The sequence below is a fragment of the Scardinius erythrophthalmus genome, assembly GCF_964197995.2.
Source record: "Scardinius erythrophthalmus genome assembly, chromosome: 10".
Taxonomy (NCBI): Eukaryota; Metazoa; Chordata; class Actinopteri; order Cypriniformes; family Leuciscidae; genus Scardinius; species Scardinius erythrophthalmus.
Window position 1 is genome coordinate 19,368,324 of NC_138230.1, and position 26,633 is coordinate 19,394,956.

The following is a 26,633-nucleotide window of genomic DNA, read 5'->3' on the forward strand; positions in this document are numbered from 1 at the left end:
AGGATGATTTGTTAAAAATCGCTGACCACTATGGGATCGGTGTGGTGAGACAAGCACTAAAGAAAACAATTAAAGCTGTTATTCATCAAAGGCTGGTTGAACTTCATGTGCTTGTGTTGACAGATGCGGATGGTGAGGAGGCCGGCCGGTCTGCAGTGGAGACGTGTCCAAAAAGCCCTGTTACGTCGGAGAAGGCGCTGAGCGAGGCTTCCGAGGTGGAGGTTGAGGCCGAGGCTGCCCTTGCCGCCCTTTTATCCCTTTTCTCCGCCTTCCAGTGGTTCTAGTGGCGATGTGCGGCTTAAGGTCCGAATCGCCCGTATGCAGATGGAAGCGCAGGAGCGGGCAGAGACACGTAAGGCCGATATGGAGATGCGTCTCAAGATCCGCAGTTTAGAGATTGAGGCTGAAAAACAGGTAAAATTGAGACAACTTGAGTTGGAGTCCAGGGACGTTGTCTCTGGCTCGGTTGTGTCTAGTCCTGTCGTTACCTCACATGTTGCAAGTGATGTTTCAACAACTGCCTTTGATGTTAGTAAGCACATAGCTTTAGTGCCTCACTTCAGAGAAACCGAGGTGGATACCTATTTTTCAGCGCTTGAACGCCTAGCATCCGCACTTAAATGGCCGAAGGAGGTATGGTCTCTTTTATTACAATGTAGGTTGGTTGGAAAAGCTCAGGTGGTTATTTCAGCACTGCCGGTAGAGGATAGCTTGCAATATGAGACGGTGAAGAACGCTATTCTCCGTGCTTATGAGCTGGTGCCCGAAGCTTACCGACAGCGATTTCGAAACCAAAAAAAAAACTGCACAGCAAACATTTGTAGAATTTGCCCGTGAAAAAGGAATGCTTTTCGATAAGTGGTTGACTGCGAGTAAGACGAAAGATTTTAATTCTTTAAGGGATTTGATGCTTTTGGAGGAGTTCAAGAATTGCTTACCTGAACGTGTGGTCACTTATTTAAACGAACAAAAGGTTACGGATTTATCTCAAGCTGCGGTTTTGGCCGATGAATTTGTTTTAACCCACAAGAGTGTATTCGTTTCGACTCGATTCGACAAAACGCTGTCTTTGCTTGCGCCACAAAATTTGAGTTCCCGTGTTAAGGTTAACACACCACAGTCCAAAGAAACAAGAGAATGTTTTTATTGTCATAAAACAGGACATGTAATTGCCGACTGTTTAACTTTAACCCTCTGGGGTCTGGGCTGTTTTTGGGGCCCTTGAGATGTTCTGACATGCCCTGACATTTGTGCTTTTTTCAGTTGCTTATAAACATATTAATGGCAAAGGTGTAAATTCACTCTATAAAGCACAAACAGGGCTACCATAATATGTGAGCCACGTGTATGTACATGTTTTCATTTTTGAGAGAATAATGTTTATGCATGGTTATTGAAAAAACTAAAAACTAAAATTTCTGAAATAAGGCCACAAAACACATAGTAAATATGTGTCAATAAGACTTTTGAATAATGGATGTCCTCGCCTAGTGTTTTTTCTTCAAAATTATGTGAAAATAGTCTTGCTTTATCGTTCACATAAAACCATACATTGATTTAAATTGATGTAAAACAGGTTTTGCTTGGAAAGCCAATATGCGAGGGGGCGTGAACGAGGAGTGGTTTACACCTTAGAACACCCACTCTGCATAATGACTCTGCATAATTAGCCATTCATTCAGGTGTGACACTGACTGAGCCACAATGCAAGGACAAAAGATATATTTAGAAGAAGACTTATATTGACCATTTAAGATTTTGCTTACATCTATCTTGTAAATATGTTTTGCCATTTTATTAAAAAGGTTACAATTACAACAATATTACAATTTCAACAATATTTCAAGTGTACTCTTTCTTTGTAAAAAAAAAATTATTATAGGCCTACATTTTATCTATGTATTCATTACTTTCATATTTCGCCTGACTGTAACGTTGTTTTCATGAAATATTAGGGCATATTGTTAATTTGCAGTTTAATACGTTGCTTATACAAATAGCCTACATTTTATTTCAACATATTTCAGTCGATTTTTACTCATCTCAGTATAGCAATACAGTTTGCTGAAACATCATCATTCATTCACACACGCGATTTAAATTTAAACTGTCTTTGCCAGCTGTGGTAAACAGCGCGCATCTCTGCCGTTCATTCATTCATAAACAGAAACCCACGTGAAGAAATTCACGTGAGAAGGAAAAAACTTACTAGTATTCCTCAGCTCGCTCCTCGATATACCCGCACTTCTGGGGGACATTTTCCATTATTATTATTATTCCTCACAGCGCTGCAAGACGGTGTGAACAAGTAATGATCTGAATAAACTTGTGTTTTCTCGAGCTGATATAGGGGCGTTCACAGGATTGCGCGGATTGCCTCAGACATTTGCGTTTGAATAGCACGCGCTCTCCGTGGGCGGAGTCACATTACATCTGAATCAGATGTAATTAGCTTGACTGGAATCGCTCTCTTTTAATACAGATTTCACAAGATGAGAATATTTGTTTTTTATATAAATTACTTCATTAAAAAGAAGAGAATTCAAGCTTCATGCCTGTGCGTCTGTATGCCTGTTTGACTGAGTATTCGCTGAGCTACAGTTCATTTTCGGACGCGTTTCAGAATGGACTACACGGACAGAGAGAAGGCAGAACTCGCCTCGTGTTTATTTTTCTTTATTTGGCAAAAAGCACAACACTTTGTTTTTATTGTGAGTATACACAAAAATAATACACATTTAACAGAATCGATTGATGTATTAAACTTGTTTTGTAAAATCAAAGTCAAAAGAGTATTTCGGGTCTCAATTCAACTCATAAGGAAAAAAGCGAGCAGATCACGCCGGCGTGATCTCCGACCTCTGAGGGTTAAAACGAAAACAACAACCTGGACCACCAAAACCAGTTGGTTTTGTGATAACAGTGCCCATACGTTCTGATAGTGTGCAGAGAACGGATGAGTTTGATGAGAGATTTAAACCATTTGTGATGAAAGGTTTACTGTCAATAGATGGTAGACCTAAGGAACAAAAAGAGATCCAGATTTTACGAGATACTGGGGCAATTCAGTCATTTATTGTATCTGAGGTTCTTCCATTGTCAGAACGGACATCTTGTGGTTCAAGCGTACTAATTCAAGGTATTGGAATGGACATTATAAAGGTGCCGCTACACCGCGTTCATTTACAGTGTGAGTTGATTTCAGGATTTGTTAAGGTTGCGGTACGTTCCTCCCTTCCTGTGAAGGGGGTTACGTTTATTCTTGGCAATGATTTGGCGGGAGGAAAAGTGACACCCGTTGTAGAAGTGGTTGACAAACCTGATTGTTTTGTTAACGCTAATGATATTGCTGATAAATTTCCGGATGTGTTTCCCGCAAATGTTGTGACGCGCGCGCAAAAGAGAAGAGTAGGGAACGACATTACTTTGAATGATTCATTCATGTTGCCACTCTTTGCTGAAGAGAGCTCTTCGTCTGAGTTGCAGTGTTCTAATGTTGTGAAACCCGATCAAATGGTTGAAGTTGTGACTGATTTAGAAGTGTTGACTGTACCTATCACACGTGAACGGATGGTAGCATCACAGCGAGATGATCCTTCTTTGACTAAGTTTTTCTCTGCTGCTGAGCATCCAAAAACTGTAAAAGACAGAAAGCTGAGTATGTGATAGACAATGAGTTACTGTTACGTAAGTGGAGACCTGTCGCTGGTATGGATAATGAGTGGGAGGTTACCTGTCAAATTGTGTTACCCACTGCTTACAGACAGCAAGTCTTAAGTTTGGCTCATGATCATGTGCTATCAGGTCACCAAGGAATTACGAAAACATACAATCGTATATTAAAGCATTTCTTTTGGCCTGGTTTGAAGAAAGATGTCTGTCAGTATTGTAATACCTGTCATGTGTGTCAGGTAATGGGAAAGCCAAATCAAAAGATCCCGCCTGCTCCACTGATTCCGATCCCTGTAATTGGAGAGCCTTTCGAGCATGTCATCTTAGATTGTGTCGGCCCTTTACCAAAGACCAAATCAGGAAATCAGTTTTTACTTACAATTATGTGCTCTGCAACACGATATCCAGAAGCAATTCCACTGAGAAAAATTACTTCTGCTGCAATTGTAAAGGCACTTATCAAATTTTTCTCCACATTTGGACTGCCAAAAATTGTACAGACGGACCAAGGAACGAATTTCCTTTCCAAATTGTTCAGACAGGTGTTAAAAACCTTGGAAATATCGCACAGAGTTTCTAGTCCGTATCATCCAGAAAGCCAAGGGGTACTTGAACGTTTCCACCAAACGTTAAAATCAATGCTGCGCAAATATTGTTTAAGCTCCGGTAAAGAGTGGGATGAAGGAGTCCCGTTAGTCTTATTCGGTGTTCGCGAAACAGTTCAAGAGTCACTTTGTTTTAGTCCTGCAGATCTGGTGTTCGGACACACTGTGCGTGGTCCACTCAAGATTTTAAAAGAGGGAATGTTGCGTGAGGATGCCGCACCTAAGGAAAATATACTGGATTATGTTAGCCGATTCAGGGAGCACTTACATAATGCCTGTACGTTTGCAAAAGAGTCTTTGGCTGTAGCTCAGAAAAGCATGAAAAAGCATTTCGACAAAGTCTGTTGCTCGTGAGATTAAGCCTGGAGATGAAGTATTGGTACTTTTGCCAATTCCTGGTTCTGCTCTGTCCGCTCGATTTGTTGGTCCATACGTTGTATCTAAAAAGTTGAGTGAGACAGATTATGTCGTGCATACTCCGGATCGTAAACGGAAATTTCATGTAAACATGTTAAAGTTGTATTGTTCCAGAAAATCACCTGAAAGAACTGTGGAGGAAATGGATATTCCAAATTCTGGCTCTGTTGCTACGTCTGTTGCAGTTGTTTCAGCACCCACTGCCGAGGATTGCGAGGTGATATCGCCATCTGCTGGTGAGTTGCTTGTTGACGATGGCGTTTCCCTTCGTAACGCTCAGGGGTGTGCCAGACTGTCTAATTCTGAAATACTACAGTCATTACCATCGTTTCTATCTGATTTATCCAAAGCCCAGAAGCAGGATGTTATAAAAGTAATTCATGATTTTCCTATGCTGTTTGGTGATATTCCATCACAAACGACTGTGTTACAACATGACATTCAGATCACATGTGATTTTCCAATCAAACAACATGCTTATCGAGTAAATAGTACGAAAAGATCAGTGATGAAAACAGAAGTTGAGTACTTACTAAAAAACGATCTAGCTGAACCCAGTTTCAGCCCATGGAGTTCCCCGTGTCTTCTTGTCTCAAAACCAGATGGTACATTTCGAGTGCTCACCCCTACACATAAGCACGGCCCCGTTCAGTGTTACACACTCATTCACGGCCAATATCAATGAAACCGGCTCACGCCGCGTGTGTTTTAAATGTAGGAAATGTGCCCGCTGTACAGTGCTCACCCCTACTCACAAACACGGGTCGCTCTGTGATACACACTCACTTAGAGCCCCCATCAATAAACGCGAAACACGTTCTGTGTGCAGAAAACCCATCAATGAACAAGATGTGTCCTGTGTGTAGAGAGCGCGCGCCCACTAGAAAACACTGTATGCTATGTATCGCACACACACAGCGACCAGAGCACAGATACCATTCTCCTTCTAGCCTTAAGCATAAAAGCATGGGAAATGATCCTGGGCGTGTCAGATTGGGTACTGAACACTATAAAAAGAGGCTATTCACTGCAGTACGCTCGCAGACCCCCGCGCTTTCGAGCCAGGGTCGAAACCACGGTGAAAGAAAAAGTAGCACATCTACTTCGTGCCGAGATTGCAAAACTGCTGAAAAAAGGGGCTATAGAAACCGTCCCTCTGATACAGAGCGATTCAGGTTTCTACAGCAGATATTTCCTCGTCCCAAAGAAGGATGGCTGTCTCAGACCCATCCTAGATCTCAGGCGTTTGAACAAAACCCTCATGCAGAGATCGTTCAAGATGCTCACGACCAGACAAATTCTCGCGCAAATACGGCCGAGAGACTGGTTTATCTCAGTGGATCTGAAAGATGCCTACTTTCAGATTCAAATAACGCCCCATCACAGGCCTTTCTTGCGATTCGCCTTCGAGGGTCAGAGCTATCAGTACACCGTCCTGCCGTTTGGTCTATCTTTGGCACCTCGTACATGCACAAAGTGCATGGACGTGGCGCTCGCTCCCCTGAGGCAACGGGGGATGCGAATATTGAACTATTTGGACGACTGGCTAATTCTAGCGCAGTCAGAGGCAGAGCTGATAGCCCACAAAGCTTTATTACTCAGCCACTTACAGGATTTGGGTCTCCAAATCAACTGGACCAAGAGCTCACTGTATCCCAGCCAGGAAATTTCCTTTCTGGGGACAGATTTGGACTCTGTATCAATGACAGCGCGACTGACGTCAGAGCACGCGCTGCGAATACAACCCTCTGCAGCGTCTTTCAAGGCCGGCAGCATCTTTCCTCTCAAGAGTTTCCAGAGGATGCTGGGTCTTATGGCTTCAGCCTTGGCAGTGCTTCAACTGGGCTTGCTTTACATGTGCCCTCTACAGCACTGGCCGAAAACACGGGTCCCGCTTTGAGCATGGACCTCTGGCCGTATTCGCCTCAGGGTGACTCAGAACTGTGTTACAGCACTGGAGCCCTGGAAGGTGGCAGACTGGTATCAGTCAGGCGTGGATCTGGGAACGGTCTCGAAATGAAAAGTAATCTCGACAGACGCCTCCAACTCAGGTTGGGGCGCCCTCTATGAGGGCAGGCCAGTATTCGGCCTGTGGGCAGCCCAGGAAGGGCGCTTACACATAAACTGTCTGGAGATGAAAGCGGTCGAGAATGCTTTGGGACATTTTCTCCCATTCTTAAAGGGCCACAATGTCTTAGTCCGCACGGACAACATGGCAGTGGTATCTTACATAAACCGCCAGGGCGGTCTCAGATCACGGAGCCTCCACACACTGGCGGAACGCCTCCTCGTGTGGTCTCAGCACAATCTGCGCTCGCTAAGAGCAGCGCACATGCCAGGCTGTCAGAATGAGGGTCAGGACATGCTGTCCAGAGACAATGTTCCCCCAGGGGAATGGACCCTGCACTCTCAGGTAGTCCAGTTACTATGGGACACCTTCGGCAGAGCGGAAATCGATCTCTTGCGTCGTCAGAGAACGCGCACTGCCCAACATTTTTCACGAAAGAGAGGGACGTGCTGGCCCACATATGGCCCAGCCGCCCGCTTTATGCGTTTCAGTGCGATCGCACTGTTACCACAGGTAATCAAACGAATCAGGGAGAACGAATGCTCTGTGCTCCTCGTGGCGCCGCTCTGGAGGAACCAAGTTTGGTTCCCAGAGCTGATGCAGCTAGTGAGCACGACCCCATGGCCGATTCCGGTGAGGAGGGATCTCCTCTCCCAGGCCAGGGGCACGATTTGGCACCCGCACCCCGACTTATGGGCCCTGCACGTATGGGCCATCAACGGGTACCCGCTGATCTCCCAGCGGGAGTGCTAAACACAATTACACAGGCTAGAGCGCCCTCTACTAGAAGGTTCTACGCTTCAAAGTGGTCAGTGTTTTTCGGCTGGTGCTCGGGTCAAAACATAGACCCACAACGCTGTAGCGTTACGGAGATTCTCTCCTTCCTACAGGAGCTGTTGGATAAGGGCTATGTCCCCAAATCGTGCTATGTCGTACTGAGGGACTAGCCACGTCGAAACAAAGCCTATCCAGGTGAATAGTTGACGCTATCGCTCTGGCTTATAAGTCTAAGGGCCTTTGCTGTCCCCTGGGCATCAGAGCCCATTCCACAAGAGGCATGGCCTCTTCATGGGCATGGTCCAGTGGAGTTTCACTCCAGGATATTTGTATGGCGGCAGGCTGGGCCTCTCCGTCTACATTTATAAGGTTTTATAACCTGGAAGGTCCTGCCTTGCAGGCTAAGCTGTTGTCAGTCTAAGTGCAATATCCACTGCTCTGCCCGACTCAGTGCTGCGCAGACTGTGTATTATAAGCGTGCTGCCAGCACAGGTCTAGACCAACAGATCAGGCTGACTTAGATCCCTCCTGACTGTAATTCTACACTCACATTTGTCCCTCTGGCTCAGATGTCCCACTGACTGAAGAAAGAAAAAAAAAAAAAAGAAAAAAAGAAGAAGAAAAGAGTTAGTAAACCATTCTTCTATGCAGTTCAGGCTGACTGTTATACTGTGCTAAGCACCCATTCCTTATCTCGGGGATGGTTATATTATATTCTCAGGCCCACGTTCCATTGGCCTAGATTTTACCCACTATTATGTGTACCCCGGGCGCTTGCCCTTGGGTATGTATGTGTGGACATTACTAGCACGCACGGCGTTTTACATTGGGTTCCCGTAGCGTAAGCTAGCTTACGCAACACGAGAGTACTCTCGTAAGAGAACGCTCTTGGTTACTAACGTAATCTCGGTTCTCTCTAGAGGAGGGAACGAGTGTTGCGTAACCCTGCCGTGCTTATACTACGTTCTGGTTTCGCTTCATTGATGAAAAACCAAAGAACAACCTATCTGGACTCAGCTTATATAGGCATAGCCACAGCCATTCTGGCGGGACGTGACGTGCACGGGCGCCCGCGCCCTCATTGGTACTTACGTCACGAGCAGTCCCTCGATAAGTTGCAGCAGTTGCTGCAGAGCAACCAATAGGCACGCGAGCCGTCTCGCCTAGGTCTGCTTGTGCAGCAATGCGTTTTAAATTAATGCAAAAATTAAGGATAATTTTTTGGCTTCAGTATTCTCGAGAATAGCTAGCTTACGCAACACTCGTTCCCTCATCTAGAGAGAACCGAGGTTACGTTAGTAACCGAGAGCGTTTTATTTATAAAAGTCATGGGCAGAGGTTGAAAACCAGCTCCTGAATATTTCTGTTCACACAATTTATTTTCATTACAAAGATAAATATAAAGTTCCCAATAAAAAGCTGTGAGCCAGCAAATACAAGCACATCTGCCTCAACATTAAAAAACTATCTTTGTGAATAAACGTGTCGTCCTCGCCTGGTGGTGGCTTGGAATTCAAAGTGAAATCAGATATGCGTGCATGTCCAGATATCGGATATGTATCTGATTTAAAACAACATTTGGAAAAAATCGGATCTCGTGCGGATTTTTGTGTTTACACGTGTGCAACAAATTCCGATCTGTGTCAGATGTGAGTAAAAGATTGGATTTTTCTGTGCCAGTGTAAACGCAGCGTTTGGTGCAAGGATTCGGAGTTAAGAAAGAAGCAAAAACTAGATGGAAATAGACTATATTAGAAAATGAACTTCGAATTTACTTTTCCCTGCAGTTCCTGTTGCAGTTTTGAGTGGAAAAAAAAGAGTGGAGTAGTTACTTTTGAATAGAAATCTGTTTAGAGTGAGCTAAAATTAATGACTTTTTTTTACAGCAGTTGTCAATTTGTTTATCCTTCCAATTTTTGAATTGACAATATTAAATTAAATAATGTGTTAATGCATTTGCATTACCTAAGATATAAATTGTGTTAATCTTATCTTAATCTTAATCTTATCCATATTATGGCTAAAAAAATGTTTTATCTTATTTTGTGCACTATCATGTTATAGTTTTTTGGCAGACTACTTAAATTTAAAACTTTTTTACTGTAAATTTAGAAACATATATGCTTATTACCAAGCTACAAACCATTATTTTAAGACATACTCCTTCAAAAATCAATGTTATTTTCAAGCTCGAACGAGCAAATAAGAAGATGAATTTGCATTCCATTTTCAAGAAATTTCCAGCATGATTTCACACAACAAATTTTTCCTATTTATTGTCTTTACATATTTGACACCCATTTTTATTGTGAATATAGTATCGACAGCAAAAAGAAAGAAAAGTTCCACTTGTCCACACAGACACACAAGGGTCATCAAATACAGCAAGGTATTCTCATTTAAGATTTTGAAAAAAAAAAAAAAAAAGATTTTTCTGCATGTAAAAATGTGGGCAAACTATTATAAAAAGCAACTGACTTTAGATCGGTATTGTATTAATTTTCAATTTATTTGTAATAATGTTTCAATTAAACTGAACAAACTGTGCCCAAACTGTAACACACAAGTGCCTTTCAGAGCTACCGTGGTCATATTATTTACACTAATCACAAATTTATTTGACAGTTTCTAATAGGCAAGACAAATGGTAACAGTGAAAGTAACTCTGTTTTGTCTTTAGTAGTCTTTAGTAGAAAATAATGGAAATATTCACAAATGCAACACCAATTTATTTATTTATTTTTCCACAGGAGTTTATAGCCTCAGATGTAAATCTCTAGATTTCTTGGAAGTTTCAGGATTTTTTAAATTGTTAAGAACATGAAACTAAATATTATGAAAACTTTTTTTTTCTTTTTACTCAAAACAAAACAGTCTTGGTTTACAACGTTTTAAACAACAAAATATATAAACAACCACCACAAAAAAATTGTGCAACCAGTTTCAAAAAGTCTCAGTTTCAACAGTCCGAAACATGAATTAACCTTTGACCAGACTTTGAGACATTTGTTACATCTGGGACTGTTTACAAGCATGTGTGTGTGTGCTAGCTTGCCCAAATCTCTTGTGCCCACCGCTCATTGTGTAAAAACCATTTGTGAGCGGACCCACGGTCCAGTTGAAACAGTTGCTCTTGGCTTTGATTGACAGCTGTGTAGCGGATGCTCAATTTGGGGTTTGGTATGAGAGCCGCAGAGAGGAGACGACAACCGGCTGCCAAGTACACACTCTCCGTTACATCCTTGACACCAGCATGCCTAAACCAAACAACTTACATACTCACAAATCATGACCAAACAACATTCAAGCACTTACAAGTGGGGTTGGGAATCAAAAATCGATTCCAATTCTGTAATCAGATACTTTAGGCAAGGAATCAGATACTTGGCATAAAATTACAATTTAGACTCTGCTTATTGATTTATGTGGGCACGTTTTAATTTGATTCTAAACCATTCAGAAGGACGTGAAAGAGAACTCAATTCCGCAATCATGCGCTGTTATGAGAAAGAGAACTCAATTCCGCAATCATGCGCTGTTATGCGAAAGAGAACTCAATTCAGCAGTCATGCGCTGTTTTCTGTGCACACACATCTGAAGCTCTTGAATAACTTTTGTATTTATTTATTTTTGATTTATAAAGTAAAGACTATGCAGTGTTATTTTACATTTGATTTCAATTTCTGTACCTGAATACTAGACCTACCTGAAAAACAGTGTTCATTTTTTTTGTGCTATTGCTAATGTTTATTTATTCTTATTTTATTATTGACTATTTACTTGTCTTTAATAATATTTTAAATTTATATTAGTTGGGCTAGTTGTTTCTCTGAGGTATTTTTGTTAAAACTATAGGCAAAAGTTCCTGTGTGTTCTGTGTTCTACAGTGTTCAGTAGGCTGCTAAGAAATTTTGTAAGAAAAAAATATTTTGCAAAAAGACACTTCATATATGTTAATTTGTTTTTACCTTATTAGAATCGATAATCGATAAGCAGAATCGGAATCGTAATGGCTAAAACTCAAACAATAACCAACCCTACTTACAAGCAAAAAAAAATCTGTAGTTTTGCCTTTGAACTTTTAAGATGTTGGTATCTCTCTCACAGTCTCTCTCTCTCTCACACACACACACACACACACACACACACACACACACACACACACACACACACACACAAACACACACACAAACACACACACATACCGTCTAAGTGTAATGAGAAGTGACTGGGAGGATCCAGCAGGGGCCAGTAGGTTGGTATTAATAAAGGTAATGAACATCTCAAAGGCCAGCGTCATCTCGATTTCGGTGAGGCTACACGGTAGAAACAGACTGTCTCTTTCGCACACCACTGCAGTGTAAAACCCTGCTGACCGAGCACCTGGAACACATAAACAAACATTATACAGGATTTGCAGTGCATCAGTGACATGCTGAGCACTGTGGTATTTAAAAGCGGGTGGGCTTCTAAACATCAAATGCTAGACCCCCAAACAAGTGAATCTTTAAGGCCCCGATATACTTCAAGCAAAATCGAAGAACTGGTGTGACATCATATCAAACAAATGGGTCAGGATGAACGCTAACAGTATACCACTGCAAAGGTATTTTGAACTACTTTTTACCCCTAAACGAAGAACGAAAAAAAACTTTGCTGAGAGTATATCAAGGCCTTTAAAAACTTAAGTTCGGTTGAATTTGAAACATTGAGGAGTTATCTGACTCACGTTTAAAAAGGGCCCTGGCACGGCTCCAGTTGTTCTGCTTGCCCAGTTTATGGATGAGGTTCTGTAGCTGAAGAGTTTCAGGCACCATACCATGTATTAGCATGAACTCAACAATATCTGCTGCCACAGGTAATGTCTGCTTTATCACACACAAGCGCAGATGAGCACTGAACATTTCAGTATAGTCGTTTATCTGCACACCATCTGGAAATGTGAAAAAGTTGAAATGTGAAAAATACTAATATATGCAATTAATTAAATTCAATTAATTAATCAGCATATTATTAATCAAATTAATTAAATGAACAATCAACTGGCAGTCCTAACCATAATAGACTAAACTACAATGAATGTCTCTTCCCACACACACAAATACATCATTTAATGCCTCCTTGCTGATTAAGTTAATTTCTCTGAAAATAAAATCTTGTTACTTGTATAAATCTTGCATAAAAAGAGTATATGAAACGTTTTCATTAGCAAGAATCAATGCATTTGTTTTTACAATATTTTAAGCAGTTTTACAAAGAACAACCTTACAAACACCCTAATGAACAAGTCAAGGATGACACTTTACTTTATACTCCTTTTCAATTATGAAAGGTTATTATGTGCTGAATCATTAATATTGTTTTAGGAAGATACATAAATTTGTCATCAATTGCGTACAACTTGGACACTAGATGGCGCTATGGAGTTATTTTAGTTGTGAAATAGCCTACACAAACACAATTGAGTTAATTTCAAGAGTATAACCAGTAACAGTAATGTAACAGGTGAGCTATCCTTTTAAGTAGGGGTGGGCGATATCTCGATATTTACGATATATCTCGATATTTTTTAAACTCGATATGGATTTTGACATATCGTATATATCGATATATTGTTTATATTTAATTCTGATTTCGCCAATTTGCTTGTTTGCCTTCTCTGTGCTGTGCTCGCCCCCGCCCTCCTCCGCCTCCTTGCTTTTGTTCCCCCTCCCCTCGCGTGTTGTCTTATTCAAGTCCCCCGAGTCCGGTCAGGCACATCAATCTTTCCCCGCCCAGCGAGTACTTGAAGTGCGTCAGAAACAGCGCGCGCGCGCGATCAGTTGTTGTTGGTAATTTTTTGTGTAGCGTCGCCTCTCGCCGCATTGCTTTTGTTTGAGGGCGCATTCACACTTAACCCTCTGGAGTCTGAGGTGTTTTCTGGGCACTGGAGGTGTTCTGACATGCTCTGACATTTGTGCTTTTTTCAGTTATTTATAAACATGTTAATGGCAAAGGTGTAAATTCACTCTATATAGCACAAACAGGGCTACCAAAATATGTGATCACCATGCATGTATATTTTTTTATTTTTAATAGTTGGGGGCCTTAAGCACATAAATAGGTAATTTCGCGCAAATTCATCTAAAAGCGCCAAATTTGGCACAGATGTAGCTCAGGTCATACCGAAATGATTTAGCTAGGGCGCCGGAGCCAGCGACCCTCGGGGCCAAGATGGCGGCCAAATCCAATATGGCCGCCGCCCGAAAAGGGTTCCGGCTTTAACTTTTGAACCACATGAGTTACAAATACAAACTTGATATGTTTTTCAGCTTAATTGATCATGAGAAACACATAGGAATGTTTATATTTATGACCCAGTATATCTGTACCCCTCGATCCTCCAATTCCAATATGGCCACTGTCCAAAAAAGCAGTTTGGGCTGTAGTATGGGGCACTGTAAACCCTAATGTTGTCTTTACTTAAACAATCAAGTTTACTTGACTAAACATTACTTTAAATTTTGCATTTTGGCCCTGTCACTCAAAAATATAAGTTCAAATAACTTATTTACCTTCAAAATACATAAACTTAAGATTTCAAGTGCTGTGAGCTCAAAATCATGATTAATCCTTACAAAAGGTCAATTTCACAAATGTTGTTTTCTTGACTGTGAAATGATAATACATTCATACATGCTTTCAGTGCAAGGTGTCATTCTTGTTTTACCAGAAAACAAATGGCTTTCATTATATTACAATTATTGATTGTAATGGAAATAAACTTATAAAAAAAAAAAAAAAAAAAAAAAAAAAAAAACTGATACTTTAAACTTGATAAATAAACTTTAATACCCATATAAAAGTGTTTTTGTAATACTTGCACAGTTTTCAGTAGCCTTTTTAATACAAGCTCATACATTTGTATAAACAGGCACGTGAACATATGCCACGTGCCAAAATGCATGAAAGAGTTCCTCACAGCCACCTCCCAAGTCTCATTAAAAAATATACAAAATAACAGAAATACAGCGAGGACACATTATGTTTAACGTTAAATCAAATTCATTTCAAATCAGTTTAATTAAAATGTCTCTCTCTGGTCTTCCTTTGATGCGATTGGCCACGCAAGTAGTTCTGCCTGGCAACAAGAGAACTAATGCACTGATTGGTGGATTACAAAATTGGTGATTTTCGCATGGTCTGTTGCTGAAACCAATTTCAAGACGTCACGGCTACGGGAGTTTTTCTTTTTGTACCATTCTCGGTAAGTACAATTATTAAGATACAAAGTTATTTTGTGTGACTTTTTAAAACTGAATGTTTATTTAAATCCTTGCACGGTTCTATAATAAAAGAGAACGCAGCCATAACGTTGATTACAATATTTCCTGGTCAAACTTTTCCAACATAACGTTAACCACTAATTAACATTATTTTATTGATGGTTTTGTGATGATATACAAACTGCGATATCAAACGGTTCTTTATTTTATTAGTAATAGTAAAATATAAACTTAATCATTGTGTAATCATGTAATTTTCGGCAACAGTTGAGACCAGCTAACGTAACGTTAGTGATGTTTTTTTTTTTTGGTCAAACTTTGACAACCTCGACATTACTTAACGATATTTTCTTCATGATTTTGTGATGGTATGATTATTGAAATGTCAACAGCTTTTTTCTTATTTTACCTGTGAGATACATATTTGATGATCTTTTTTTTCTGTGCAAGAAAGAACATGGCAGCTAACGTTACTGCTTAGACCACGTGTGTTATTTTTCCCGGGCAAACTTTGTCTGTTTCACCAGTAATTGACAATATTTTCATTATACATTTCTGATTGATTGAGAAATCTACTTATTTGGTATTTTGACTTGTAAAACGTAGTATTTCGTAAAGTATCTATCATAAGTTATAAGAACATTGTTACTATAGCTACTATTTTCAATTGTTTTTCTGTTACAGGTGATCTGAGACAAGAACATGTGGAAATGTAAGTGCTGTATTTTTAACTCTGCAAAAAGAGGGGAACTTCTCAAACATTATCATTTAAAACATGGTGGTCATACAAAAACTGTACCTTTTCCATGCCTACACAATGACTGTCTTAGTACATTCAACTCCATAAGTAGTTTAAAAGTTCATCTGGCAAAAATTCATGCAAAAACACACTTGGGACATGATCGGGAAATAGCACCACAGAATTTCTGAGCCCTGCACTGAAGCAGATTTTATTAAATTTATACAGATTTGGAATAAATTGAGGGTGACTAAATTATGACAGAATTTTCATTTTGGGGAAACAATCCCTTTAAAAGCATTTCATTTTGTCAGCATTTAATCGTATATTCTCATAAAAGTGCTTCAAATATATTGATTAGTTGTTGTTGTGGCGTTAATGGAATTTCGTGTTTTCCTCTGAAGTCAGCCCAGCCAACGGAGGTCCGAACCCTTGTGATTCGAGGACTACCCATCATGCTTAGAGATGATGACGACTCTTTCTTCAAGTCATGTTTAGTAAGTGCATCTGTTCTTAACCTGTTTACATTAAAATTACACCTGTGCTCCCATTAGTCTAAGCATTTGTCAAGCATTTGAAAATCATGTTGATTTTAAAGCAATAGTTTAGCCAAAAATGGAAATTTGCAGGACTATTCACTTTCAGACTATTCAAGAGGAATATAAGTTTGTTTCTTCATCTGAAAAGATTTGGAGAACTTTAGCATTACATCACTTGCTCACAAATTGATTCGAACAGGTGCTCAAACTCATCAAACAGCTGATAAAAACATCACAATAATCCACAATTAATCCACACGTTCGCTCTTTGGACTCTTACGTACAACACCCGTTCGCTACAGAGGATCAATTTGTGAGCAAGTGATGTGATGTGAGGCTACAGTTCTCCAAATCGTTTCAGACAAAAAAAAAATCCTCTATATATTGAATGGCCTGAGAGTGAGTGCATTTTAATGTTTGGGTGAACTATTCCTTTAAAATACAAATGTGGCCAAGTCTTCAAATTAATAAACATATTTATATTGCATACTTAAAAAAAGTATTGTCTTTGCTGGAAACATGTACATTTTTGTAAAGTCAAATGCATACTTGTCCATATAATTTGGGATTAGGGTTAGTGATTTGTGTTTTTAATAAATCTAGTGCACATTCTGATAAACATGCATTGATAAACATTTGATACCTGATCGCAATACTCTATTTATGCCTGTTTTTTCACTAGGTGTCTGATCATCGCAACTCCATCCTTGATGTGCCAGTGGGCATCTTATTTGAGGACACTGAACTCCAGCCCCACAATTCCTTGTATTTAACTTGTATGATTGGAATAATACTTGAAGGTCAAGTGGTGATGGCTATGTGTCTCCTCTTTGGTCTGATCCACGCACTAGACCTGAATTACCCAAAATCACTTGCCAACATGTTTGATTTCATCCAGCGTGTGCTAATGTCAATTGGACAGAATTCTCTCAAGCCTAAATTGCAGTCTCTGGCAAACCAGCTTTTTGTTTAAAAAAGCGTCACTGTGAGACTTTAATACCACTGTGAGAATGTTCTACAAATTAATGTAAATGTAAAAAGAATGTATACATTACGTTTACATGTTCAGTACATTAACACAAATGTGAGACTTAAGTGTAATGTTTAAGTGATCAGAGTTGTACAATTGATGTAGTTATACTTAATGTTGGACATTGTTGCTATCTTTAGAGCTTTGTGCAGGGTGTGACTCATTTCCATTTGACATTTTGGTCAATAAAGACTCAAAGGATCAATATGTTGTTCATTGTTTTATGTAAGTGCAGTGTGCACAAAGCTTACAGTCAAAAATAATAACTTTAAAATTTAGAATTAAATTCTAATTTCCGTTAAATTTTCATGTTGAGTTTACTTAAATATGCAAGTATTCTTGAAATTAACAATTAGTTAAGTGAACTTTATTGTTTAAGTACATTAAATAATCATCAAGTTTGGTGAACTAAACAATTTAAGTCAAGTCTACATAAGCACCAAGTTAGGTAAACTTAAATATGCACGTTTTGGGAGACCCCATTACTCAATTAAATTGAGGCAACGAGTTTACTCAAATCAATTAAGTTCAATCAACTTATTAGGGTTTTCAGGCCTTACACACCATTGTTCGCGCAAATGCATCTACAAGCACCAAATTTGGCACAGATGTAGCTGAGGGGATACTGAAATGATTTAGCCAGGGCGCCCGAGCCAATGGTCCCTGAGACCAAGATGGCGGCCAAATCCAATATGGCCGCCGCCTGAAAGGGTTTCGGCTATAGCTTTTTAGCCAGATGAGATACAAATACAAACTTGATGTCTATTTTACCTTCTTTGGCCATGGGAAACCCATAGGAATACTTACATTTATGATTGGGTATATCAGGACCCCCCAAATTCCCTAAATTCAATATGGCTGCTGTCCGAAAAACGGTTTTGGCTACAAATTTTGAACCAAATGCGCTACAAATGAGGATGTGGTGTCTATTTTATGTTTATTGACCACAGGAAGTCCATTGGCATATTTATATTTATGCTTGTGTAAGTCTGGAACCTGTATTCTTTTCAAGACTGTGGTTGAAAATCCTTTTTTTTAACCACAACTTTGAAGGTTATTCTCAATGTTGATTCATTTCCTTATAAAAGTGAAATGGTTTTCAGTTTACCACAGGTGAATACATTTCAAAGTGTAATCATATAAGAAAGAATAAGACAAGTATTATTGCAAGGCAATATTTATATTATATCAAATTGTTAAAATAATAATATAGTCAATTTTTCCAAAACTCTTTTGCTTCCAAAAGGTTTGCTTAGCATAACAAAAAAACAGCAATAAAAAAAAACAACAACAGTCTCTCACATGAATTATCATTATCACTCACAATCACTGGATATCTCATTGTCTTCACCATCATTGTTTGTACAAGCACCCTCACATGCACATATAGAAGTGCAACGAACTCCGGCTTTACAGCACTTACAGTGCCCTCTACATGCTGTCTTGCAGCCACAGTGGAGGAGAATGGTGCAGGCTTTACTGGCGTCTCCGAGATTAGTCCAGTAAGGTTCCCAAGTCTTGCTCGTAGAGTCCCGATACCATCCCCATGCATTGAACTCTGGGATATCTTGCTGGACAGCGGTTGCCTGATTCCAGTAGAAGCTGGCCTACAGCAGTGCTCTTTTGATGTGCTGAATCAATGCAGCTTGGGTGGGTGGCAGGTTCTCGAGAGACTTGGTACCATTCGAGAAAAGGTGATGTCTAGCTTCATCTACACGGCTGGAACCACAGCTCTTGCTGTACATGATGACGACCATACGCTCCAGTCTTTGGACATGGACGTCATTGTTGATCTGTTCAGGCTCCAAGGTGAGGTTAACCAGAGATTCTGTGAGATCTGGTGTTGCCTCCCAAGCTACCCATGCACTCTTTTTCCCATGGCACAGGAAGGCTGAGGTTGTGTCACAGCCTGTTAAAGCGTGGAAGAGTGGTAAGGCTAGTGACTTCTGGGGACCAAGATCCTTGCTGATTTCATGAGCAGGAATGTCCCTATAGTTTTTTCCACCTGCAAAGCCGATCCAGAGCTCTGTGAGGCGGAGTGTGTTGAAGAAGCGGATGGCAAGGATGACAACATCGCTGTCGACAGTCTGGACAAATGCCTTTTTATGGCCATTGGCCCCAGCATGTGCAAGATGCAGGATTATTCTAGTGCTTCTGGATGATTACAAGGCTGAAGGGCAGACATGTCATACCCTGGTCTGTTGGAGAGTACAGCATCTTTCTTGGTGGAAAGGAGGAGTTTACCTGACACTTAATGCTTGGTTATCTCTTCACTGATTTATCCAAATAGTTAGATATATAACAATATATCCAGTATATACTGTATATAATAGATATATCCAGTTACGTTTTGGAATTGGAGTTCTCCTATGTACTTTACTTCTTGATCCGGTTCCTCTGCGTTGGTGAGTTTGTGTTTTGAGGTTCTCCTCTGGATATGTGTCAAACACAATATCCAATCACGTGACAGATTCATAGCTCATGTGTGACCTCACAAACCCAGCAATATTGGTGTTAACGTAGTCATGGAATGTTTTTTCAGTAGTTGGCCGGAACATTTGGACCATGAGCTATGAATCTGTCACATGAGCTCATCATGTACAGCAAGACCTGTGGTTCCAGCCGTGTAGATGAAGCTAGACATCACCTTTTCTCGAATGGTACCAAGTCTCTCGAAAACCTGCCACCCACCCAAGCTGCATTGATTCAGCACATCAAAAGAGCACTGCTGAAGGCCAGCTTCTACTGGAATCAGGCAACCGCTGTCCAGCAAGATATCCCAGAGTTTAATGCATGGGGATGGTTTCGGGACTCTACGAGCAAGACTTGGGAACCTTACTGGACTAATCTCGGCGACGCCAGTAAAGCCTGCACCATTCTCCTCCACTGTGGCTGCAAGACAGCATGTAGAGGGCACTGTAAGTGCTGTAAAGCTGGAGTTCGTTGTATTTCTATATGTGCATGTGAGGGTGCTTGTACAAACAATGATGGTGAAGACAATGAGAGATCCGGTGATTGTGAGTGATAATGATAATTCACTGTTGTTTATGTTATTGCTGTTTTTTTGTTATGCTAAGCAAACCTTTAAGAGTTTTGGAAAAATTGACTATATTATTATTTTAATATTGCCTTGCAATAATAATTGTGTCTTATTCTTTCTTATATGATTACACTTTGAAATGTATTCACCTGTGGAAAACTGAAAACCATTTCACTTTTATAAGGGAATGAATCAACATTGAGAATAACCTTCAAAGTTGTGGTAAAAAAAAGGATTTTCAACCACAGTCTTGAAAAGAATACAGGTTCCAGACTTACACAAGCATAAATATAAATATGCCAATGGACTTCCTGTGGTCAATAAACATAAAATAGACACCACATCCTCATTTGTAGCGCATTTGGTTCAAAATTTGTAGCCAAAACCGTTTTTCGGACAGCAGCCATATTGAATTTAGGGAATTTGGGGGGTCCTGATATACCCAATCATAAATGTAAGTATTCCTATGGGTTTCCCATGGCCAAAGAAGGTAAAATAGACATCAAGTTTGTATTTGTATCTCATCTGGCTCAAAAGCTATAGCCGAAACCCTTTCAGGCGGCGGCCATATTGGATTTGGCCGCCATCTTGGTCTCAGGGACCATTGGCTTGGGCGCCCTGGCTAAATCATTTCAGTATCCCCTCAGCTACATCTGTGCCAAATTTGGTGCTTGTAGATGCATTTGCGCGAACAATGGTGTGTAAGGCCCCATACTACAGCCCAAACTGCTTTTTTGGACAGTGGCCATATTGGAATTGGAGGATCGAGGGGTACAGATATACTGGGTCATAAATATAAACATTCCTATGTGTTTCTCATGATCAATTAAGCTGAAAAACATATCAAGTTTGTATTTGTAACTCATGTGGTTCAAAAGTTAAAGCCGGAACCCTTTTCGGGCGGCGGCCATATTGGATTTGGCCACCATCTTGGCCCCGAGGGTCGCTGGCTCCGGCGCCCTAGCTAAATCATTTCAGTATGACCTGAGCTACATCTGTGCCAAATTTGGCGCTTTTAGATGAATTTGCGCAAAAATGTGCTTAAGGCCCCCAACTATAAGAGAATAATGCTTATGCGTGGTTATTGAAAAAATTAAAAATGAAAGTTGCTGAAAGAAGACCTCAAAACTCATAATAAATATGCATGAATAAGACTTTTGAGAAATGGATGTTCTTCCTTCGAGTTCTGGCTTCAAAATTATGTGAAAATAGTCTTGCTTTATCGTTCAGATAAAACAATACATTGATTTAAATTGATGTAAAACAGGTTTTGCTTGGAAAGCCATTATGCGAGTGGGCGTGAACGAGGAGTGGTTTACACCTTGGAATACAAAATGTCCCACCCATTATGCATAATGACTCTGCATAATTAGCCATTCATTCAGGTGTGACTCTGACTGACTGAGCCACAATGCAAGGACAAAAAATTAGAAGACGACTTATATTGACCATTTAAGATTTTGCTTACATCTATCTTGTAAATATGTTTTGCTATTTTATTAAAAAGGTTACAATTACAACAATAATTAAAATTTCAACAATATTTCAAGTGTACTCTTTCTTTGTAAAAAAAAAAAAAAAGATTATAGGCCTACATTTTAGGCCTATCTATGTATTCATTAGTTTGAATATAGCCAAAATTGGAACAGCTAACATCTTAGTTGATGACTTTATTTTATATATATATATATATATAAAAATTGCTAAACAAAAGCTTATTTGATATATATATTCAGTATATTCTACAGTAAAAACTGTACTCAAATCTATTCAACAAAATGTTGTCTTTCATATTTCGCCTGACTGTAACGTTGTTTTTATGAAATATTAGGGCATATAAATGTTAATTTGCAGTTTAATACGTATTGCTTATACAAATAGCCTACATTTTATTTCAACATATTTCAGTCGATTTTTACTCATCTCAGTAGGCTATAGTAATACAGTTTGCTAAAACATCATCATTCATTCACACACGCGATTTAAATTTAAACTGTCTTTTTGCGAGCTGTGGTAAACAGCGCGCATCTCTGCCGTTCATTCATCAAAAACAGAAACCCGATTCACGTGAGAAGAAAAAAAAACTTACAGTATTCCTCAGCTCGCTCCTCGATATACCCGCACTTCTGAGGTAGGCTACTTTTTTCATCAAAAGCTTATGTGGCAGTATATTCTACAGTAAAAACTGTACTCAAATCTAGTCAACAAAATGTTGTCTTTCATATTTCGCCTGACTGTAACGTTGTTTTTATGAAATATTAGGGCATATAAAATTGCAGTTTAATACGTATTGCTACGTACAAATACGTACAAATAGCCTACATTTTATTTCAACATATTTCAGTCGATTTTTACTCATAGTAATACAGTTTGCTAAAACATCCTCATTCATTCACACACGCGATTTAAATTTAAACTGTCTTTTTGCGAGCTGTGGTAAACAGCGCGCATCTCTGCCGTTCATTCATCAAAAACAGAAACCCGATTCACGTGAGAAGAAAAAAAACTTACAGTATTCCTCAGCTCGCTCCTCGATATACCCGCACTTCTGAGAAACTTTTTTCATTATTGTTATTGCTCACAGCGCTGCTGAGACGGTGTTAAAGTAATGATCTGAATAAACTGATATGTGGGCGTTCACAGGTTTGCTTGGATTGCCTCATTCATTTGCGTTTGAATAGTGCGCGCTCTCCGTAGGCGGAGTCACATTACATTTGAATTAGCTCTAATGAGGTCGACTGGAATCGCTCTCTTTTAATACAGATTTCACAACATGAGAATATTTGTTTTTTATATAAATTACTTCATTTAAGAGAAGAGAATTCAAGCTTCATGCCTGTATGTCTGTTTGCCTGTTTGACTGAGTATTCGCTGAGTTATTGTTCATTTTCGGACGCGTTTCAGAATGGACGACACTGGCAGATAGAAGGCAGAACTCGCATCACGTTTATTTTTCTTTATTTGGCAAAAAGCACAACACTTTGTTTTTATTGTGAGTATACACAAAAATAATACACATTTAAAAAAATCGATTGATGTATGAAACTTGTTTTGTAAAATCAAAGTCAAAAGAGTATTTTGGGTCTCAATTCAACTCATAAGGAAAAAAGCGAGCAGATCACGCCGGCGTGATCTCCGACCTCTGAGGGTTAACATGCTCCCCTGTAGAAACGGGCCTGGCAGCTCGCGCAAGGTCTAGACACGTTGAAAGTTTCCTGATTGTGACGGATGGCCGAATTTACATGACACATTATAAATTAGCATTAGCCTAAGTTACCTATTCTGCTATATACAGTGCCAAAAAGAAGAGAAGAGGATAAAGGTGGATAAAGACAGAGGTAAAGTGATGTAATGAATGAACAGTTTATCTAATTGCATAATAGTAAGATACTGTAATTTAATGGCAGTTATTTTTACCTTAAACTTTATGCTAGCAGTTGTTCTGAGTTCCCCAGAGGCCCCAGACAGTGTGATTTTGTAACAATCATGTCAATTTTTAGATGCATTTTTATCACTTTTTTTTTTTTAATTAATGTTTTACTCTACAGTTGTGCAGTTTTTGGGGGATATATGGCATTTTTTTTTGCCAAAATTAGTAATGATGTTTCTATACAGGTTTATTAAAAATAGTGCAATATGTATTATTTCTTCCTTTATTTTACAGTTAAATTATTATTTTTGTATACAGGGATTTTTTTTTTTTTTTTATGTTGCAGAAGCACTTTGTTCCTACATGAACAGCCTACCTATTTGCACTTCAATAAAAAAAAGACTTTGTGGTATTTGGCATAGCCTATTTGTTTTTGCAGTAGTTTTTGGGGGGTTATTTTTCCTGTAAAGATAGAGATATATATCGTATATCGAGATATAGCAAAATATATCGAGATATATTTTTTGCTCTATATCGCCCAGCCCTACTTTTAAGTATCCAGTTTTAAGCAGTTTTAACCCCCTGAGGTCGGCTATCGCGCCGGCTCGTTTTTTTCCTTATCAGTGAAAAAATAAAATAAATAAAAAATATTACTTTTTATCTTATATGCTTGTGTTATACATCAATCTATCCTGTTAAGTGTGTATTATTTTTGTGTATACTCACAATAAAAACAAAGTGTTGTGCTTTTTGCCAAATAAAGAAAAATAAACATGATGCGAGTTCTGCCTCCTCTCTGTCAGTTAAGTCCATTCTGAAACGCGTCCGAAAATGAACCATAACTCAGCGAATACTCAGTCAAACAGGCATACAGACACACAGGCATGAAGCTTGAATTCTCTTCTTTTAAATGAAGTAATTTTTATTATAAAAAAATATTCTCTGTTTATGTAATCTTTATGAAAAGTGAGAGATTTCAGTCGTTCTCATCTCAGCTCATTACGTTGTAATCTGCCCCGCCCACGGAGAGCGCGCGCTATTCAAACGCAAATGACTGTGGCAATCCACGCAAACTGTGAACGCCCCCCATATCAGCTCGAGAAAACACATCAAGTTTATTCAGATCATTGTACTTGTTTACACTGTCTCGCAGCACTGTGAGGAATAATAATAATGGAAAATGTAACTCAGAAGTGCTGGTATTTCGAGGAGCAACGGATGGAATACTGTAGTAAGTTTTTTTCATTCTCAAGTAAATCGCGTTTCTGTGTGAATGAATGAACGGCAGAGATGCGCTGTTTACCACAACTCGCAAAAAGGCGGTTTAAATTTGAATTGTGTTTCTGTGTGTGAATGAATGATCCACTTTTAGCAAACTAATTTGCTATACTGAGTAAAAATCGACTGAAATATGTTGAAATAAAATGTATTTGTATAAGCAATGTACTAAACTGCAAATTAACATTTATATTCCTTATAATAAAAACGAAAGACCTATGTTACATACATATGAAAGACAACATTTTGTTGACTAGTTTTGGATAGATTACACATTTTTTATGTAAAATATCTGCCACCTCAAATAAGCTTTTGTTTGGCAATTTTTGCTAATATGTTATATATAGTATGTTTTGTCAATGTAGGCTATATTCAAAGTAATGAATCCTTAACTTTGAAATATGTATGATAAAATGTATGCTTTAGTTTTTACAAAGAAAGATTACACTAGAATTGTTTTTGTAATTGTAACCTTTTTAATAAAAAAATAAATTTACAAGGTAGATGTAAACAAATTTTAAAAGGTAAATATAAGCCTTTTCTTTAAATAATTTTTATTGTGTTTTATTATTGACAAATTTGGGGAGAGGATACATATTCCAAAACTGAAAATACAGTATGAGAACTGCACAATTACTAGACATGTTTTCCTTGGATATTATACAATTTGAAAGCACAATTTGTGGAAAAAATAAAAAAAAATTGAGGTGCTTCCAACTGTGAACCAATTTGGTAGAATATATATATATATATATATATATATATATATATATATATATATATATATATATATATATATATATGTATATATATTGCTCTTGCATTCTTTCTTGTGGCTATAGGTGACACACCTGAATGGTTCATTAAGTATGTGGGCCCCATTGTCTCCTCAGGTGTGAATCACTAAATATGCATGATGGTGTTGGTACACCAACAAGATTTTACAAGATTTAAATCAATATATTGTGTTTTGTGAATGATTAGGCAGGATGATTTTCACATCATTTTGAAGAAAAAGCTCTAGGCAACGACATCCATTAGTCAAAAGTCTTATTGAAACATATTTAATGTGTGTTTTGTGGCCTTATTTCAGAAACTTTAGTTTTTAGTTTTTGAAAAAAACCATGCATAAACATTATTCTCTCAAAAATACAAACATGTACATGCATGTTGTTTCCATATTATGGTAGCCCTGTTTGTGCTAAATAGAGTGTAATTACACCTTTGCCATTAATATGTTTATAAGCAACTGAAAAAAAGCACAAATGTCAGGGCATGTCAGAACATCTCAAGGACCCCGAAAACCCCTCAGACCCCAGAGGGTTAAGTATCCTTCTTCACCCTCTCACAACATTAGACATATCTGACTACTGCTGCTGTCTTTCTTGTCAAAAGCGTTGTATTATAAATGAGCGCACTGGCAAGTGCAGATATGCCATTATGTAGACAGCTTCTTTGATTCTAATCGAGCAAAGTTTTGTTGCATCGCAGTGCACAACTGGTTTGTAGCACAGATGTAGTTTGACGGAATTTGTGTGTCGAATTAAGGCTATTAGGGCTGTGTATTGGCAAGAATCTGGCGATACGATACGTATCACGATACATGAGTCACGATTCAATATATTGCAATATATTTCGATACTGTGCATAAGGCGATATATTGGGATTTTTTAAAAGTAAAATATATTAAAAATATTTAAAAAAAAGACATGATGTGCATAAAAGTCAAAGAAGTTTACTTTAGGTAAACAAATCAGTACACAGAAAATCAAACTGCCAGTTTGGGCTTGTGGTTTACAGGTTCTTAGTGAGCAAATGTTTATATGCTCAAGT

General features: G+C 38.8%; 1 protein-coding gene and 1 long non-coding RNA gene across 3 annotated transcripts in view; one reads left to right on the forward strand and one right to left on the reverse strand.

Annotated features, from left to right (window-relative positions):
* Window positions 1-9,790: 9,790 nt before the first annotated feature.
* Window positions 9,791-26,633, reverse strand: part of topaz1 (testis and ovary specific TOPAZ 1) — a 140,791-nt gene continuing 123,948 nt past the window's right edge. For both annotated transcript variants that reach the window (XM_081375650.1, XM_081375651.1), the window contains exons 17-19: window positions 12,269-12,472; window positions 11,745-11,922; window positions 9,791-10,796 (exon numbers count right to left, since the gene is read on the reverse strand). In XM_081375650.1, the coding sequence (XP_081231776.1) occupies window positions 10,586-10,796; window positions 11,745-11,922; window positions 12,269-12,472 (593 nt within the window). In that variant the 3' untranslated portion in view covers window positions 9,791-10,585. The remainder of the gene's footprint in view (window positions 10,797-11,744; window positions 11,923-12,268; window positions 12,473-26,633) is intronic.
* LOC308696757 lies at window positions 14,697-17,315 on the forward strand. The gene is made up of 4 exons (XR_014030864.1): window positions 14,697-14,785; window positions 15,489-15,516; window positions 15,948-16,040; window positions 16,765-17,315. It is a non-coding gene; the product is annotated as an uncharacterized lncRNA (long non-coding RNA).